This window comes from Bombina bombina, chromosome 6, assembly GCF_027579735.1.
Source record: "Bombina bombina isolate aBomBom1 chromosome 6, aBomBom1.pri, whole genome shotgun sequence".
NCBI lineage: Eukaryota > Metazoa > Chordata > Amphibia > Anura > Bombinatoridae > Bombina > Bombina bombina.
The window spans coordinates 39,654,406-39,672,709 of record NC_069504.1 but is presented as its reverse complement, the minus strand read 5'-3'; the positions used below and the strand labels follow the sequence as shown (position 1 = coordinate 39,672,709).

Here is an 18,304-nt window from a genome sequence, read left to right as displayed (position 1 = left end):
CCTAACCCAATCTGAGGGGGCCAGGGAGGTTTTGTCTGAGGGAGAAATTACTGATTCAGGGAACATTTCTCATCAGGCTGAATCTGATGTGATTACATTTAAATTTAAGTTGGAACACTCCGCATTTGCTTAAGGAGGTATTATCCACTCTGGATGATTGTGAAAAGTTGGTCATCCCAGAGAAACTATGTAAAATGGACAAGTTCCTAGAGGTGCCGGGGCTCCCAGAAGCTTTTCCTATACCCAAGCGGGTGGCGGACATTGTTAATAAAGAATGGGAAAGGCCCGGTATTCCTTTCGTCCCTCCCCCCATATTTAAAAAATTGTTTCCTATGGTCGACCCCAGAAAGGACTTATGGCAGACAGTCCCCAAGGTCGAGGGAGCGGTTTCTACTTTAAACAAACGCACCACTATACCCATAGAGGATAGTTGTGCTTTCAAAGATCCTATGGATAAAAAATTAGAAGGTTTGCTTAAAAAGATGTTTGTTCAGCAGGGTTACCTTCTACAACCATTTCATGCATTGTCCCTGTCACTACAGCCGCATATTTCTGGTTTGATGAACTGATAAAGGTGCTCGATAGTGATTCTCCTCCTTATGAGGAGATTATGGACAGAATCAATGCTCTCAAATTGGCTAATTCTTTCACTCTAGACGCCACTTTGCAATTGGCTAGGTTAGCGGCTAAGAATTCTGGGTTTGCTATTGTGGCGCGCAGAGCGCTTTGGTTGAAATCTTGGTCGTTGATGCGTCTTCCAAGAACAAGCTACTAACATTCCTTTCAAGGGGAAAACGCTGTTTGGCCCTGACTTGAAAGAGATTATCTCTGATATCACTGGGGGTAAGGGCCACGCCCTTCCTCAGGATCGGCCTTTCAAGGCAAAAAATAACCTAATTTTCGTCCCTTTCGTAGAACGGACCAGCCCAAAGTGCTACGTCCTCTAAGCAAGAGGGTAATACTTCTCAAGCCAAGCCAGCTTGGAGACCAATGCAAGGCCTGGAACAAGGGAAAGCAGGCCAAGAAACCTGCCACTGCTACCAAGACAGCATGAAATATTGGCCCCCGATCCGGGACCGGATCTGGTGGGGGGCAGACTCTCTCTCTTCGCTCAGGCTTGGGCAAGAGATGTTCTGGATCCTTGGGCGCTAGAAATAGTTCTCCCAGGGTTATCTTCTGGAATTCAAGGGACTTCCCCCAAGGGGAAGGTTCCACAGGTCTCAGTTGTCTTCAGACCACATAAAAAGACAGGCGTTCTTACATTGTGTAGAAGACCCTGTTAAAAATGGGAGTGATTCATCCTGTTCCATTTAAGAGAACAAGGGATGGGGTTCTACTCCAATCTGTTCATAGTTCCCAAAAAAGAGGGGAACGTTCAGACCAATCTTAGATCTCAAGATCTTAAACAAATTTCTCAAGGTCCCATCGTTCAAGATGGAAACCATTTCGAACTATCCTTCCTCTTCCATCCAGGAAGGTCAATCATGACCACGGTGGATTTAAAGGATGCGTATCTACATATTCCTATTCCACATGGATCATCATCGGGTTCCTAAGGTTTGCATTCCTGGGACAAACATTACCAGTTTGTGGCGCTTCCTTTCCGGATTAGCCACTGCTCCAAGGATTTTCACAAAGGTACTAGGGTCCCCTTCTAGCGGTGCTAAGACCAAGGGGCATTGCTAGTAGTACCTTACCTGGACGACATTCTGATTCAAGCGTCGTCCCTCCCCTCGAGCAAAGGCTCACACGGACATAGTCCTGGCCTTTCTCAGATCTCACGGCTGGAAGTGAACGTGGAAAAGAGTTCACTATCCCCGTCAACAAGGGTTCCCTTCTTGGGAAACAATTATAGACTCCTCAGAAAATGAGGATTTTTCTAACAGAGGCCAGAAAAACAAAACTTCTGGACTCTTGTCGGATACTTCATTCCGTTCCTCTTCCTTCCGTAGCTCAGTGCATGGAAGTGATCGGGTTGATGGTAGCGGCAAATGGACATAGTTCCTTTTGCGCGCATTCATCTAAGACCATTACAACTGTGCATGCTCAGCTCAGTGGAATGGGGACTATACAGACTTTCTCCTTAAGATACAAGTAAATCAGAGGACCAGAGACTCACTCCGTTGGTGGCTGTCCCTGGACAACCTGTCACAAGGGATGACATTCCGCAGACCAGAGTGGGTCATTGTCACGACCGACGCCAGTCTGATGGGAAGGGGCGCGGTCTGGGATCCCTGAAAGCTCAGGTCTTTGGTCTCGGGAAGAATCTCTTCTACCGATAAATATTCTGGAACTGAGAGCGATATTCAATGCTCTCAAGGCTTGGCCTCAGGCTAGCGAGGACCAAGTTCATACGGTTTCAATCAGACAACATGACGACTGTTGCGTACATCAAACCATCAGGGGGGGAACAAGGAGTTCCCTAGCGATGGAAGAAGTGACCAAGATTATTCTATGGGCGGAGTCTCACTCCTGCCACCTGTCTGCTATCCACATCCGGGAGTGGAAAATTGGGAAGCGGATTTTCTGAGTCGTCAGACATTGCATCCGGGGGAGTGGGAACTCCTCCGGAAATCTTTTGCCCAAGTCACTCAGCTGTGGGGCATTCCAGACATGGATCTAATGGCCCTCTCGTCAGAACTTCAAAGTTCCCTCTACGGGTCCCAGATCCAGGGATCCCAAGGCGCTCTAGTGGATGCACTAGTAGCACCTTGGACCTTCAAACTAGCTTATGTGTTTCCCGCGTTTCCTCTCATCCCCAGGCTGGTAGCCCAGGATCAATCAGGAGAGGGCGTCGGTGATCTTGATAGCTCCTGCGCTGGCCAAGCAGGACTTGGTATGCAGATCTGGTGAATATGTCATCGGCTCCACCTTGGAAGCTACCTTTGAGACGAGACCCTTCTTGTTCAGGGGTCCGTATCGAACATCCGAATCTGGTTTCACTCCAGCTGACTGCCTTGGAGATTGAACGCTTGATTTTATCGAAGCGAGGTTTCTCAGATTCTGTTATCGATACTCTTGTTCAGCCAGAAAGCCTGTAACTAGAAAGATTTACCACAAAATTTGGAAAATATAATCTTTGGTGTGAATCTGAAGGATTCCCTTGGGACAAGGTTAAGATTCCTAGGATTCTATCCTTCCTTCAAGAAGATTGGAAAAAGGATTATTGGCAAGTTCCCTGAAATGACAGATTTCTGCCTTGTCGGTGTTACTTCACAAAAAGCTGGCAGCTGTGCCAGATGTTCAAGCCTTTGTTCAGGCTCTGGTTAGATCAAGCCTGTTTACAAACCTTTGACTCCTCCTTGGAGTCTCAATTTTGTTCTTTCAGTTCTTCAGGGGGGTTTCCGTTTGAACCCTTACATTCCGTTGATATTAAGTTATTATCTTGGAAAGTTTTGTTTTTAGTTGCAATTTCTTCTGCTAGAAGAGTTTCAGAATTATCTGCTCTGCAGTGTTCTCCTCCTTATCTGGTGTTCCATGCAGATAAGGTGGTTTTACGATAATCTCCTGGTTTTCTTCCAAAAGTTGTTTCTAACAAAAACATTAACCAGGAGATTATCGTACCTTCTCTGTGTCCGAAAACCAGTTTCAAAGAAGGAACGTTTGTTGCACAATTTGGATGTTGTTCGCGCTCTAAATTCTATTTAGATGCTACAAAGGATTTTAGACAAACATCTTCCTTGTTTGTTGTTTATTCCAGGTAAAAGGAGAGGGTCAAAAAGCAACTTTCTACCTCTCTCTCTTTTTGGATTAAAAGCATCATCAGATTGGCTTACGAGGACTGCCGGTCGGCAGCCTCCCGAAAGAATCACAGCTCATTCCACTAGGGCTGTGGCTTCCACATGGGCCTTTCAAGAACGAGGCTTCTGTTGATCAAGATATGTAGGGCAGCGACTTGGTCTTCACTGCACCACTTTTACCAAATTTACAAGTTTGATACTTTTTGCTTCTTCTGAGGCTATTTTTGGGAGAAATTTTCTAGAGTCCCCCCCCCCCCCCCTGTTTCCGAGGCTCTTATCACAATACTTTTAAGGGGAGTGAACTAAACCTGGTCTTCCCTTTTTTCCATCTGTTAAAGTTTTTAGGATGTTTCCTTTACTTGCTTCTAATGTAGATACTTAGGAAACTATTCCATGGGTGAATGGCGCTATTTTAATTTAGCAAAACAAACTATTATGGGATTAGGGGATAATACATTTTTCATATTGATATATGAATCATATTGAGAGGTAATTGGAATCCTTTCATTGAAAGGCCCTTTTCAGCTGCTTCTTTAGCAGTTGCGTTTGCTCTTTGTTGTGACAATGTCTGAGCTAATTTCAGAAGACTCGATGGATGAAGATTTTCAAAAAGTCGACTCATTTGTTTGTGGTGCTGTTGTTGAAATAATTTGATTGTATTGTAAGAATATGACTTTGGCAGTGCTGACCAGAATAGGCTTTGTTTAAAATCATTGTCAACAGACAGTCTCCAAAGGATTACAGAATAGACTTAGACTCAAGACCTAATCGAGGAAGATATCTTCTGTCTCACGTTCCAAAACACTTTAAGTTCATGCCTGTAATAATTATAGTCCAGTATTAGAACAAGTTCAAGGATTTTATGCCATTTATTTCCAAGAAAAAGGTAACTTTCTGGTCTATTCTGGAGTTTCTATTTTCAATACAGAAACAAGCCAGTATTTTTTTTTTTTTTTTCCCCCAGGGTCCATTAATTTCACAATTTGAAAGATGCCTTCCTTTCTATTCATAGACCATCTGCAGTTCCTAGGATTTGCCTTTCTTAATAAACATCCAGTTTGGGGCTCTTCCTTTTGGTCTGTTTACAGCTCCCAGAATTTTTAGAGTTATGGCACTCTTGGCTGTAATAAGAACTCGTTTGAGACTCCATTTTTTTTTCCGTCAGCTGTAGTTAATACATACAGTTGAATCATGAGTTTATAGCCCATATCCTTTTCCCAATCTAAAGTATTCAATTGAATTTGATGGGCTCTTATTTTAGATGTTGTAATAGTATTAGATTTCTACTTACAATTCATAAAGGTTTTTTAGACAATCCTTTTAATTTGTTTGTCAATTGGTCCATGTAATAGTCAGAAGGCCATAGCTGTTTCTTTTGCCAAGATTTTTTTGGTGACTGGATAATATTTTTGCCTGTTCTACTATATTGGTTTTCTCTTCTTAGGTTTTCAAGAATGAAACTTTAAACGAATTTGCAAGGCAGCATCGTGTGTGTACATTCTCTAAATCCTGCCACTTTGATGTGTTGGGTAGGAAACCCCTTCAGGCAGCAGTGTCTGGTAATTAGGTTCCTGCCTTAATGTTTGTCGGGGGATGTTTCTGGGCGGTGACCAAGATGGCCGCTTCAGAAGCTGAGCAGCTGAGTTGATATCGGCTGCCTATCACTCGAGAGACATGTAATCTAGAATGAATTACTACATATTTTGCTTATACCCTATACATGGATCATGTAATCTCCACTCTCAGGTATTGGAACGGAGTGGTGTGCAGTTGCCGCTTTGTTTAGGACTGACCTCTACCTACCCCCACCCGTGATCTGGGTAAAACTGCTTAAGCTGTCCTACAACCCCACAAATTTTTGAATATACAGTGATTTCTTCAGGGGAGGTGGTATAGAAAGCCTGATATATATACCTTGCTGTTATAATGGATGCATTGCATAAATGGGAAAAGCCTTTGCTGCAGTTACTCAACAAACAATTCTTTGAGTTGCAGAGGACATTGACACTTGTGTTCTCCAGTACCTGTAGCTGCTTCTCAAACCATGCCTTGAATTGAACCTCAAATAAAAAAAAGTTTTTATCCTTCACAAATACTCATGGACTCAACAGCTTGGTTATTAGTTCTCCGGAATAATGGTTCGTGGACTCTCACCACCTGTATGAAATTAAAACAAAATGTATGCTTACCTGTTAAATTCATATCATTTCATGGTGGTGAGAGTTCATGAGACCCGCCAATTTATTTGTTTTACTTAATTGTTTTTTTCTAGATTGCACCTAATTTTCCCTGCTTTGTCCTATTTTTTTCTTCTTGCTCTTTCTTGTCTATACATCAGACTGGAATACCCGAGAGGTGGGAGGGATTAAGTGATTTTAGAGCATTGGGAATCTTTGCCTTCTACTGGCGAGGAGTTGAATCCCAGGAGTAATTGCTCGTAGACTTACCACCGTGAGAGAAATTATTATAGGTAAGCATACATTTATTTTTTATTTTCCAAGCCTATAACACACCCATTGAAAATCATCTTGAACGTTGTTTGTGTCTTTCTTTGTTGTAGCCAATTAAAGAAATAAATAAGCTGCTGCAAATACCAACCAATCAATGAGTAGAATGCCATGGTTCTGCATTCCATAGAGCGCACTCCAGCCTATTTGGGGATATTACAGTAAAATTAAAATTACGGTAAAAGTCGGCAAAAAAAAGTGCATTGGGAAGTTTTTTTTTAATTCTGTATCATTTAAACTTTTTATATGGGAATTACATCTTGAGTTTATTATCCCTTTAATCTGATACAATGGGTTTTACTTTCTATAACATGTTATCTGTAAAACAGTTTAAGGATCTAATTTTGGAATTTCCTTTTTATTAGAATCTCTGATATCATTTGGAAATGTTCTTTATGTTCTCCTGTTTGGCTGGTGGGTCACCATCTTTTATCTTCTTGTGTCTATCATGATGTTCTTGACTATAGTGGGAGCTCCCTACGGTAAGTTGAGTTTTATCTGCTTGTTTACCCCTGGCATATTAGATCTCAAGTCAGCAAGATACCATCATTAGTCTATGTTAAAGTAAGCAACCACCTTTTCTTCCTAAATGTAAAGAGTCCACAGCTGCATTCATTACTTTTGGGAAATAGGAACCTGGCCACCAGGAGGAGAGGCAAAGACACCCCAGCCAAAGACTTCTCTCATCCCCCCCCCAGTCATTCTTTGCCTTTCATTCCAGGAGGTTGGCAGAGAAGTGTCAGAAGTTTTCGTCTCTTATGGAGTTTAGTACTCTTCGACATGGAATGGGAGTTTTAAGTAATCCTATCAGTCTCTCAGTGAGGGCCTGGGTGTAAGTTAGTCTGGAGATGCAGGGAGAGTGTTTCTGCGATACCATCCCGACTCAGATTAACAGCTCCACAAGCAATCAGCGTTGTCGACCTTCGCTGCCTGCTTTCTTCTCAAGTCCATGGCGGAGGCACTGCTACTATTTGTCACACTTGAAGGGCCCGTATTCCTCTTCCACGGCGTAGATTCCGGTAAGATTGTTTCATTTTACTTCATCAGAATGTACTGTAACTTGTGTTTTCCTGTAAGGAACTATCTTGCGGGACTTAAGTATATTTAAAGGGCCTCAGTGAGGCTCCTTTGGTATCTTGGAATCAAGGGTTAATATGTCCCGAGGGGGATTATTGAACAGGGTTTTTTTTTAAATTTATGTTTGTGATTCAATCTGCTTATGTGTAGTATTAACTGGGCTCTTGGCTTAGAACATAAAGGCCTTTAGAAGTGATGCAACCTTATGGTATGGCATGCTTTTTTTGTACTGTACTGTTCACCTTTGTGACTGGACGTGTTTACATTCTGGTCTTCCATTTCCGCATTTCTGACTGCGTGGTGACTGAAAAATTGGAGTCTGCTTGTGTCTGCTTCTAGGAGGTGGTGAGTGCCCCAGCCATTGGGGTGTCAGGTGCCGTTTAAGTTTTTTCTTTGTCCATATAATTATATTCTCTATCTAGTTATGGAGGATTCTGATGCTGAGACTGTTCAAATTTCAGATTCAGATTTTTTTACTTTTGAATAATGCGAATTGGCCCCGTTGACACCGGTCAATCAGTAATGTTCGATATACCGTATTGGGGCGCCCTGTTCCTCGGGCTCGGGTTTTCTTTTTCTTTACAAGTTCAGCTAAACACTCTAAAAGGATCCGTATGGCTGGGAGGATTGTGTCAGTCCTTATTCAGCATTCAATCTGGTGACTGTGTCAGTGGAGTTCCACTGCGTCACTCTCTTGGCTCTGATTTCCTCGGGTCCTAGAGTTTCCTTCCTCTCTTTGGGGGCTTAGCGGCTCCTTACTGCTGATTTGAGCAGTTTGGCCTTCTGAGACTCTGGATGTGGTTCTCTTCTTGAGACCTTTCGGACTTCATCTGTTCCTCGGGTTGCTTTAGGGGGCCTGGTTCCCTTCGGGAGTTGGTTTCTTTGGAGGGACATGGGCAGTGTGGTCTCCTTGAGCTCTGTTTAGGGTTTCTTCCCCGGAGCTGGGGGATGCTCCACATCCTTTTGATCTTCTCCTCTGTTTTTTTTTTGGGGGGTGATGTGGAGACTAGCCTTTGTTTGAGTGACTTTTCCTCGAGGTATCCCCTTGTTCGTGGTCGTAGTGTGGCTATTGTGCCTAGGGCTCTAGTGACCTTGTTTCAGTTTTGCTTCCTTAGCTCCTTGGAGCGTTGCACTCTGGCAAGGGGTGATCTCGTCTTCTGGTCGGGAGTTTTTCTCGTTGTCCATTTTAATTTGGACATTGTATGGTATTTCCCGGGGGTCTGGTTTTATATCAGATTTCAGTTTCCGGGTTCTTGCTTATTTGGGGGCTTGGACCTCTCCTCGCTCTGGTTCTTCCAGTGGCTGGGGTTTTTCTCATTTCCTTTTGTGGATCCAGTGGCGGGTTGTACTGGACTGTTAGGATCTAGAGCTGGTCTGGGGTTCCCCAGTTACAGGAAACTTGGGCGGTGTCCTTTTGGTTGGACTAGTTGAACTGGTTGTTGACCAGATTTTCTGGGTGCCGATTTCCCCCTGGGCTTGCCTTTTGTCTTGGTCGGTTTCCCTTGGTGAGCTTGCTGAAAGAGTGTGATGACTTTGCTGCTCTGCAAGCAAAGGGGTCCACTGTGGAACCACTGCAGCTATGGCACCTTGGTCTGTGTGCTAGCCAGTTCAATTCTTCAGGGGATTCCTTCCAGATCAGGGCGAGAATTGTTCTCTCTGTTCAGCCTGTGGCTGTGTCCTGGGGGCAGGTGCTCTGTCCTTCCGGCCCATTTGCCGGCCCCCTTTGTCTTGGGGGGGGCTTATATCTTCCTTCGAAAGTGTGGTCCCTATCTTAGGGCTTCTCCTGGCTTCCGGAGGTTAGGACAGGTGGATTAACCTATTTCTGAGAGAGGTACGCTCTGCCTTGAGTCTATGTTGGGCCTTTAACTAGATCTCTAGGTTTACAGCCTTGTCGATGGTCTCCATGTGGTATTTTGGGTTGGCAAATGAGCACTATTGTAATGGCTGTGCCATTTTTTCCGCTCGTTGTTGAGCCTGGGGTTTTTCTGGTCCCCTGGTTTCAGATCTGCCGATGTTTGGGCTGGCCAGGCTGGAGGTAGGTCCTGAGATCCGTTCTCTCAGATCTTGGGGGCGCATTGGTCCTCGTTGAGGTTCTGGGCTCTTACTTTTATTTTGAGACCTATCTGTAGGTCTGGCGGTTTCGGTTTCCTAGAGTGTGCCCTCTGTAGTGGAGGTTTAGCACACTACATTTTGGTAGCTGCTTCTAGCAAGTATTTCTTCTGTGACATCCTGAGGATGGCTGCGTGTTCTTGACTCAGGTGTCTCCCTTCATCTGGGTCTGCTACATGTATTTTTGCCTGAATTCATCAGGGTCCTGAGTTCGGATGATTTGTCTCCGTTTTCAGTTGTTCCTAGGCGCTGGTTGACTTGCTGCCTGGCAAGTGAAGGGTTGCTCTTTTGAAGCCAGCTACAGCTGTTTGCGCCTTGATCGAATGCTAGCTAGCTGTTCAATCCTTGCAGGATGTTGGGAGAACTTTTTCTCTGTTCTGCTACGGTTCTAAACCTTGTTTCTTTTTGGATTGGGCATTTGCCCCCCCCCCCTTGTTGTCAGGACCCATTTAGGTCTTGCTAGTTTGGTTTGATGGTGGTCTTTCCTTTATGGAGTTTGTGGTAGCCTTTTGGTTCCCATTTGGTTCTTCCTTGCCTTATTCCTTTGAAAGTTTTGGCGGGGGTTCACTTTGCTAGTAAAGGGTGTGTGGTGCGGGACCTTTTTTTTGTTTTTTATCTTCTGGCACCTTTTCAGCCAGATATTTCTTCTACTGTTCCTTGTTCCTTGGCAGAATGATTGGGGGTGATGTGGGAGGAGTATTTAAGCCTTTGGCTTGGGTGTCTCTGCCTCCTCCTGGTGGCCAGGTTCTTATTTCCAAAAAGTAATTAATGCAGCTGTGGACTCTTTTTCCATCGGAAGAAAAGAAAATTATCAGGTGAGCATAATTTGTGTTTAATCTAAATTCAGATATTTTAGTTGGATGATTATGATTTCATGACTAATTTTAACACATTACTATAATAGGGATTTAATCAGATGACCAATATAATCGTATCATGTATAGCCTTTAAAGGGACAGTCAACACCAGAATTTTTATTTAAAAAGATTGATAATCCCTTTATTACCTATTCCCCAGTTTTGCATAACAGTTATAATACACATTTTACCTCTATAATTACCTTGTATCCAAACCTCTGCAAACTGCCACCTTATTTCAGTTTTTTGACAGACTGGCATTTTAGCATCAGTGCTCACTCCTAGGAGCTTCACGTGCATGAGCTCAATGTTATCTATATAAAAAACATGAACTAATGCCCTCTAGTGGTGAAAAACTGTCAATGCTTTCAGATTAGAGGCGGCCTTCAAGGTCTGAAAAATTAGCATATGAACCTCCTAGCTTTGGCTTTGAACTAAGAATACAAAACAAAACAAAGCAAAATTGGTGATAAAAGTAAATTGGAAAGTTGTTTAAAATTACATGCCCTGTTTAAATCATGAGGTTTTTTTACTTGACTGTCCCTTTAAGCTCCCCCGGTTTGTGGACATTCCTTCAGTTTTATAATATGGGGGTTGCCAATAACAAACCTTAAAGGGCCATTAAAGTCAAGTTTTTAAAATGTCATGATTTAAATAAAACATGCAATTTATATTAAAGAAACCCCCCCCCCCCCCACAAACTTTCCAATATATGCCCATTATTAAAACAAGCATATTTTTTATATGCTCACTTGAAGACTACAGCTCCTACTGACCATGTCTATATTTTGTATTTTATTATTCAATTTTTACTGTTTTTACTCCCCTTGCCACCTATAGGGGTACTAGATTACTCATTGAAAAGAGGAAAAACTCCATTCTTGAATAAGTGGTCACGTGAATAAAAATATATACTAGGGAGCGCTCAAACAAAAGCTAAAGAGTATAATAAAATCAGAACAGTTAAAAAATAGTTAAAAAATTATTTGAATTCCAAATTAATGAAATATTAGAAAAAACCTTTATCGCACAGGCGCAGATGATTAACCACAAAAGTGGACATAGGAATGATCCAGAGTTATAAATGTATAGAAAAATATAAAAATTACTAAAACGGAACCAAAATATTAATAATATCAAGAGCCAGAGTGAGATGCCGGTTACACAATAGCTGAAATATAAAAAAATATATTGAATTACACAAAACAATAATAAGTATAGGTCGACCTATTGCTAAGAAAAAAATAAATATTCAGAATATCACAAATTGTACACAGTTAACAGTAATATAAAAACGATAACATAAAAGGTGCAACAAGTTCTATGTAACTCTATAGGAAGCGGCTATTTTATTGCACCTATATGATTTGTAGTGTTTGTGTCAGAGCTGTATTCCAAAGTGGCAGTCTGGTGGATTGACAGACAAGACTGTTAAAACAATGTATGTGCGGAGATGCAGCAAGTTGTGAGGAGCCGTCCTGGCAGTGATTGTAGATGACGCTGTGCTCCTATAGACAGAGAGTCCTCTTAGTGTGTTATCAGGATAAATAACAAAACGTATATAAAAATAAGAACTTAAAACCGAACATGGTGACTGGCTCTGTAAATGCCTTTTTTAAAAGCACTGATAATAAAAAGAAAACAGACCAGCCTCAAATATATAGAAGATGAAGAGCTGTGAGATAACCCTGATGCCATAAATACGCCAGCATCTCCCTCAAACTCACATCAATACACAGATGATGGCCCAGTTACACTAAAAGCGATGGAGGCTCTTATTAATGAGGTTAAATGCTGCATTAAGACTGAGTGTGCGCCGCGCTGAAGAAAGATATTAATGAACTTGGTTACAGGGTTGAATCCCTAGAGGATAACAGAGAAGAGATTATTAAGGAAATGTCTGACATGTCACACACTTATAGAGAAACAACAAACGCAGATCTCTGACTTGGAGACTGTAACCACCTGAATCTGAACCCAAGGGGTCGTGAGTATATGGTTCCACACACCTATCACTGGGCGATGCCTAATGCCCATTCATACTGACTCTCTGCACTACTGAATGTTCATATCACTTGATCAGGGATTTTACTCTTTAAAAAAAAAAAAGCTCCATCCCTGGCTCTTCATAAGACACTCAATCTTAATTGAGACACTCTCCGGATATGTTATAATACATTGTTTATATTAGCTCAAGTTCTGGGCTTCTGCTCAGTAGCTCCTGGTCTGTCTGGAGGGCCCCGTCGGGCCACACTCCCCCCCCTTCTTTTTCTCTTGTCTTTCTTTCTCTCTACTTACTCTGCCCTCGTTCTTCTAAAAAATATTTTTTTCTGCTGGTAGACCTTTTTACATTGCCAGTAGCTCTCAACATTCTCCCATTCCTCTCCTTTCCCCTCTCTGCTTATCAGAAAGGTCTATTATGACCAACATTTTTTAAGCTCAGGCCCGGCAAAGCATAATGGGGTATGTATATCATTTAGAAAAGGCACCTCATTTGAACTACTTAACAAATATCTAGACAAAGAAGGTCGCTTTTTTATTTTAACCGGGCTATACTTTGGTAGGCCTATCACTTTGGTTAACGTTTATGCACCCAACTGCCCAAAGCCTTCCTTTCGTAAAGTGGTTAACCAGATAATAGATATTTCAAAGGGCCCAATATTCCTTAGCGGTGACCTCAATTTTCCAGTCAACCCTATGCTAAACACCTCCTCAGGCAGGTCTTATATTAGGAACTCTCAGATAAGGGCCAATTGGCAAGCAATATGCACTATCCCTTTTTTGACACTTGGAGAACCACTCATCGAACCACTAGGGACTTAACATTGTTTTCAAACCCCCAACGCTCCTACACTCGTCATGACTATATCTTCTGTGAACAACACATGCTTACCTCGCTCATAGACTCTAGGCTCTACCATACCTCTTGGTCAGACCATAGTATGGTTTGTTCCATGTTCTTATGGTCCATTAAACCACGCTACCAACAACACTGGAAATTAAACGACCCAATTTGTCTTGACCCCCTTAATAACTACTGATCTGGCCGAAAAAACAGAATTTTTCTCCTTTAATAACCCTACAGCAACTTCTGCAGCCAATAATTGGGAAGCATATAAATGCTACATAAGGGGAGTGATTATGGGCCACACACATAGGCAACGTAAGCAAAGAGCAGCTCAGTTTGTCTCATCATCTGAGTTTAAGGTTTGCGAAAGCGCGTTAAAAAGTAACCCTCGATCACAATTGCTATTGCAGAGATCACAACAGGCTAGAGAAGCATTAAATCAATATTTAATGAAGAACGCACACATGAGGGCACTTACATCCAAGTCGAATTTTTTTTATTGAAAGTAATAAAGGAGGGTGCTTATTGGCTAGGTCTTTGAGGAAGAAGAGATATAAAAACTACATAGCTAAAATTAGACTCCAATGGAGTTACCCATACTAATAATACTGAAATTGTTAGCCAGTTCGCATTGTACTATACCTCTCTCCCAATCACAAACTCGAAAAATAAGCTTAACCGTATAAATACATATTTAGAACAAACCCGGCTTCCTACATTATCTAACACAGATAGTCAAGCAGTAGATGCACAATTCTCCATACAAGAGGTCCTGTTAGCTATCAGGGATCTCCCTCAGGGCAAAGCCCCTGGCCCTGATGGATTTACCCCTAAATGTTACCACTTGCTCAAATCCCTTCTATGTCCCCACCTATTGGAAATGTGTAATTCTTTTGACCAGTGTACCCAACTCCCATCAACACTCCTGGAAGCCACAATTTCAGTGATTCCTAAGCCAGGCAAATCCCCAAACAAGGTTTCTAATTACCGCCCTATATCCCTAATAAATGCAGATATTAAATTGTACGCCAAATTATTAGCCATGAGAATCAGCAAACATCTTCCATCCCTCGTTCATACAGACCAGGTCGGTTTTATCCCAGACAGGGAGGCTAAAGAACACCATTCGAGTTCTGCATACCCTGTTCTCTGCCTCAACCTGCAAATCGCCACTAGTCCTACTCTCCACAGATGCCGAGAAGGCCTTTGACAGGGTGGACTAGGATTTCCTTTGGTCCACTCTGTTAAGGTTTGGGTTTTCATAAGTACTGATCTCTCGTATAAAAGCTCTTTATAGTAACCCTACAGCACATGTTAATGCTAATGATACACTTTCCCAGAGTATCCTTATAAGCAATGGTACTCGTCAAGGGTGCCCTCTCTTGTCTTTGCGGTTTGCCCTGGTGGTGGAGGCACTAGCTGCTCGGATAAGGAGCAATCCCCTTATACAGGGTGTCTCTTTCGGAGAGATCCACCAAAAATGTCTGCTGTACGCGGGCGATATCATATTTACATTATGCTGTCCCCTCACATCCCTGCCTGCCCTCCTTTGAGAGCTGGAGGAGTAGAAACGGGTCTCGAACTTCTACGTCAATATGGAAAAGTCGATGATACTCCCAGTACATCTTAATGCTGAAGAAACAAAATATCTTACAACTCACACTTCTTTCCAGATAACCCGGAAAATTAAATATTTAGGGATAGATATATCTCCCATCCACACAGAACTATTTAATCTTAACTATGTTCCCCTCCAGGTAGAAACTGACAGGTCCATTAGAGCTCTGGCATAAACAAGGCCATTTTTCATGGATGGGGCGCATCAGTGCGATAAAAATGAATATTCTCCCCAAATTCCTTTACCTATTTCAAGTTCTTCCCTTAGATCTCCCTACACAATACCTTCTGAAAAAACAAAGATTTGACCAGTTCATTTGGTCACATAAAAGATCCAGAGTAAATAGAGACACATTGTTCCTTAATAGAGAGGATGGCGGCCTAGGATCCCTCAATCTGGTAAATTATTATAAAGCGACTCACACGGCACGTATAGTTGCCTGGAAACACTCAACAGAGAAGCCCTGGGTGTAGATAGAATCCTTTCTAGCGGGAGGGCTGAATCTAGGGGATCAGTGCTGGATTCCACATAGATCGAGGTCCCCTGAAGCTTGGGTTAACTACTATACAACAGCCACACTCCGAACGTGGGACAAATCCTTGGTGGTTGATAGATTGATTTCTACTCAAATATCTCCCCTTTCCCCACTGCTCAATAATCCCCTACTGCTGCAATCCCACACCATTCAAATACCGCAAATTGCAGATGCCCCCTCCAATATACCAACGCATATACTACTCCACAACGGACTGATGCGACCTCAAGCAGAGATAGGCCAACTCCTCCATTTCACTTATGGTTCCCATACCTACAAGCCAGACATGCTATTTTTACTAGTCTACATAAAGCGAATCTCACTAGGCCCCTAACTCCCTTTAAAATTTTGTGCACGACCCCCTCAATAACTAAATCGCACATATCTATAATCTACAAGCTGCTTAGAGGATCTTTCCCCATAAAAAGACCTGCATATATCACTAAGTGGGGAAAGGAGCTGGATATAACCTTAACGGATACTCAATGGGGCCGCATTCTCAAAGAAACTAAAAAATCGTCCTTATTAACTTTAGTAGGAATTAATTTTAAGTTACTTTCAAGATGGTATTTAACTCCCCATCGACTCCATAGTATTTTTCCCAACTCCTCTTCCTTGTGCTGGAGACACTGCGCAGGGGTTGGCACCCTCTCCCATATATGGTGGATGTGTCCTCTTCTTCGAACATACTGGAATAATATAAATAAAAAGATTGACACGATTTTAGGGAGGCCCCTTTGTTTTACCCCAAGCATAGTCCTGTTAAGTGACATCCCAAGTATTACATGCTTGTACCAAAAAAACTACTACATATCATGCTTAACTGCGCTAGGCGCCTGATACCTAGGTTTTGGAAGAAAGCCGAAGTACCCACATATATGTGGATTAGGGAAGTGAACCATGTACTTGAACTAGAAAAAAATACATTACACGTATATAGGTAAACAAGACTTTATTGCTGATGTGGTGTTTCTTTGGGAGCAGGGCGTATGAACTCACCACAAATGTACTGAACCAAATATGTAAATTATCACTAATTAAATTGTTACTAACTAACTTAAACAGTCTTCAGAACCTAGTAAAGCTAGCATCTCTGATTAGCTTATAGTTACTTATGTTTGAAAACATTGATATTCTAAGTGTTATTTCTGTTCTATAAGTGTTGATTGTTAATACCTATCCAAATATGTAATTTTCTATTCTATGTGAATTTATTTCTTTGCTTGAAAACAATAAAAAGTATATATTGGAAAAAATATATCAAATGTATGTCAGGAGAAGGGTACAATTTTTTTTCCAAGGCATTAGATATACCATGGAACACAGTGAAGACAGTCATAAAGTGGAGAACATATAGCACAACAATGACATTACCAAGAACTGGATGTCCCTCTAAAATTGATGAAAAGACGAGAAGAAAACTGGTTTGGGAGGCTGCCAAGAGGCCTACAGCAACATTAAAGGAGCAAGTACTGGCTGTGTGGTACATGTGACAACAATCTCCTGTATTCTTCATATGTTTGGGCTTTGGGGTAGACGTCAAGACTGAAGCCTTTACTTACGAAGAAAAACATCCAAGCCCAGCTAAATTTAGCAAAAACACATCTGAAGTGTCCCAAAAGCATGTGAGAAAAGGTGTTATGGTCTGATGAAACCAAGGTTGAACTCTTTTGCAATAATTCCAAAAGATATGTTTGGCGCAAAAATACTGCACATCACCAAAAGAACACCATATCCACAGTGAAACATGGTGATGGCAGCATCATGCTTTTTGGCTGTTTTTATTCAGCTGAAACTTTGGCTTTATTCAAGGTAGAGGGAATTATGAACAGTTCCAAATACCAGTCAATATTGGCACAAAACCTTCAGGCTTCTGCTAGAAAGCTGAACATGAAGAGGACTTCATCTTTCAGCATGACAACGACCCAAAGCATACATCCAAATCAACAAAGTAATGGCTTCACCAGAAGAAGATTAAAGTTTTGGAATGGCCCAGCCAGATCCCAGACCTGAATCCAATTGAAAATCTGTGGGGTTATCTGAAGAGGGCTGTGCACAGGAGATGCCCTCGCAATCTGACAGATTGAGTGTTTTTGCAAAGAAGAGTGGGCAAATCTTGCCAAGTCAAGATGTGCCATGCTGATAGACTCATACCCAAAAAGACTGAGTGCTGTAATAAAAGCAAAAGGTGCTTCAACAAAGTATTAGTTTAAGGGTGTGCACACTTATGCAACCATATTATATTATTTTTTTTATTTTTACTTCCCTTCACCTAAAAGATTTCAGTTTGTTTTTCAATTGAGTTGTACAGTTTATAGGTCACATTAAAGGTGGAAAAAGTTCTGAAATGATTTATCTTTGTCATTGTTTTTTTACATCACAGAAACCTGCCATTTTAACAGGGGTGTGTAGACTTTTTATATCCACTGTAACATTAGCTTGCCAGCAGTTTTATACATTAAAGTATTGCTGATGAATTTTATGTGAAAGCTCCCTTTTCCAGAACGCCGCTCCTTGCTCTACTGAGCGGGTCTGGTTTTTCCACAGCGCATTGCGGCAACACTGTCTAGTCAGTGTGCTCGGTGGCACCATTAAAATGAATGTAGCTCGCTCCCGCTCTGGTCTAGTAGCAGGAGTGAGCTACATTCATTTTAATGGCGCGACCGGGCACACTGTGACTTAACAGTGTTGCCGCCATGCGCTGTGGAAAAACCAGACCCGCTCAGTAGAGCAAGGAGCAGCGTTCTGGAAAAGGGAGCTTTCACATTAAAGTATTGCAGATACATTTTATGTATAAAGCTGCTGGCAAGCTAATGTTATATAATTCTGCACTATGTGCAGAATTATATAACATTAGTTTGTAAGTTTACTGCCCCTTTAAATGTTAGAGATGCTAACATGAACAATACAGACTCGGGCAGCATATGGAGGGTAGTCTCATGTACTCTACAGCCAGCTGTGATCTCAAAGCTGTTCCAGTATTTAAATACTCAGTGCAGAGGAGATTGGTGAA

At 41.9% G+C, this 18,304-nt stretch overlaps 1 protein-coding gene across 1 annotated transcript in view; it reads left to right on the top strand.

Annotated features, from left to right (window-relative positions):
• The window catches only part of LOC128662571 (uncharacterized), a 249,132-nt gene that overhangs the window by 29,910 nt on the left and 200,918 nt on the right, over window positions 1-18,304 (top strand). The window contains exon 5 of the mRNA XM_053716379.1: window positions 6,613-6,729. Within this exon, the coding sequence (XP_053572354.1) occupies window positions 6,613-6,729 (117 nt within the window). The remainder of the gene's footprint in view (window positions 1-6,612; window positions 6,730-18,304) is intronic.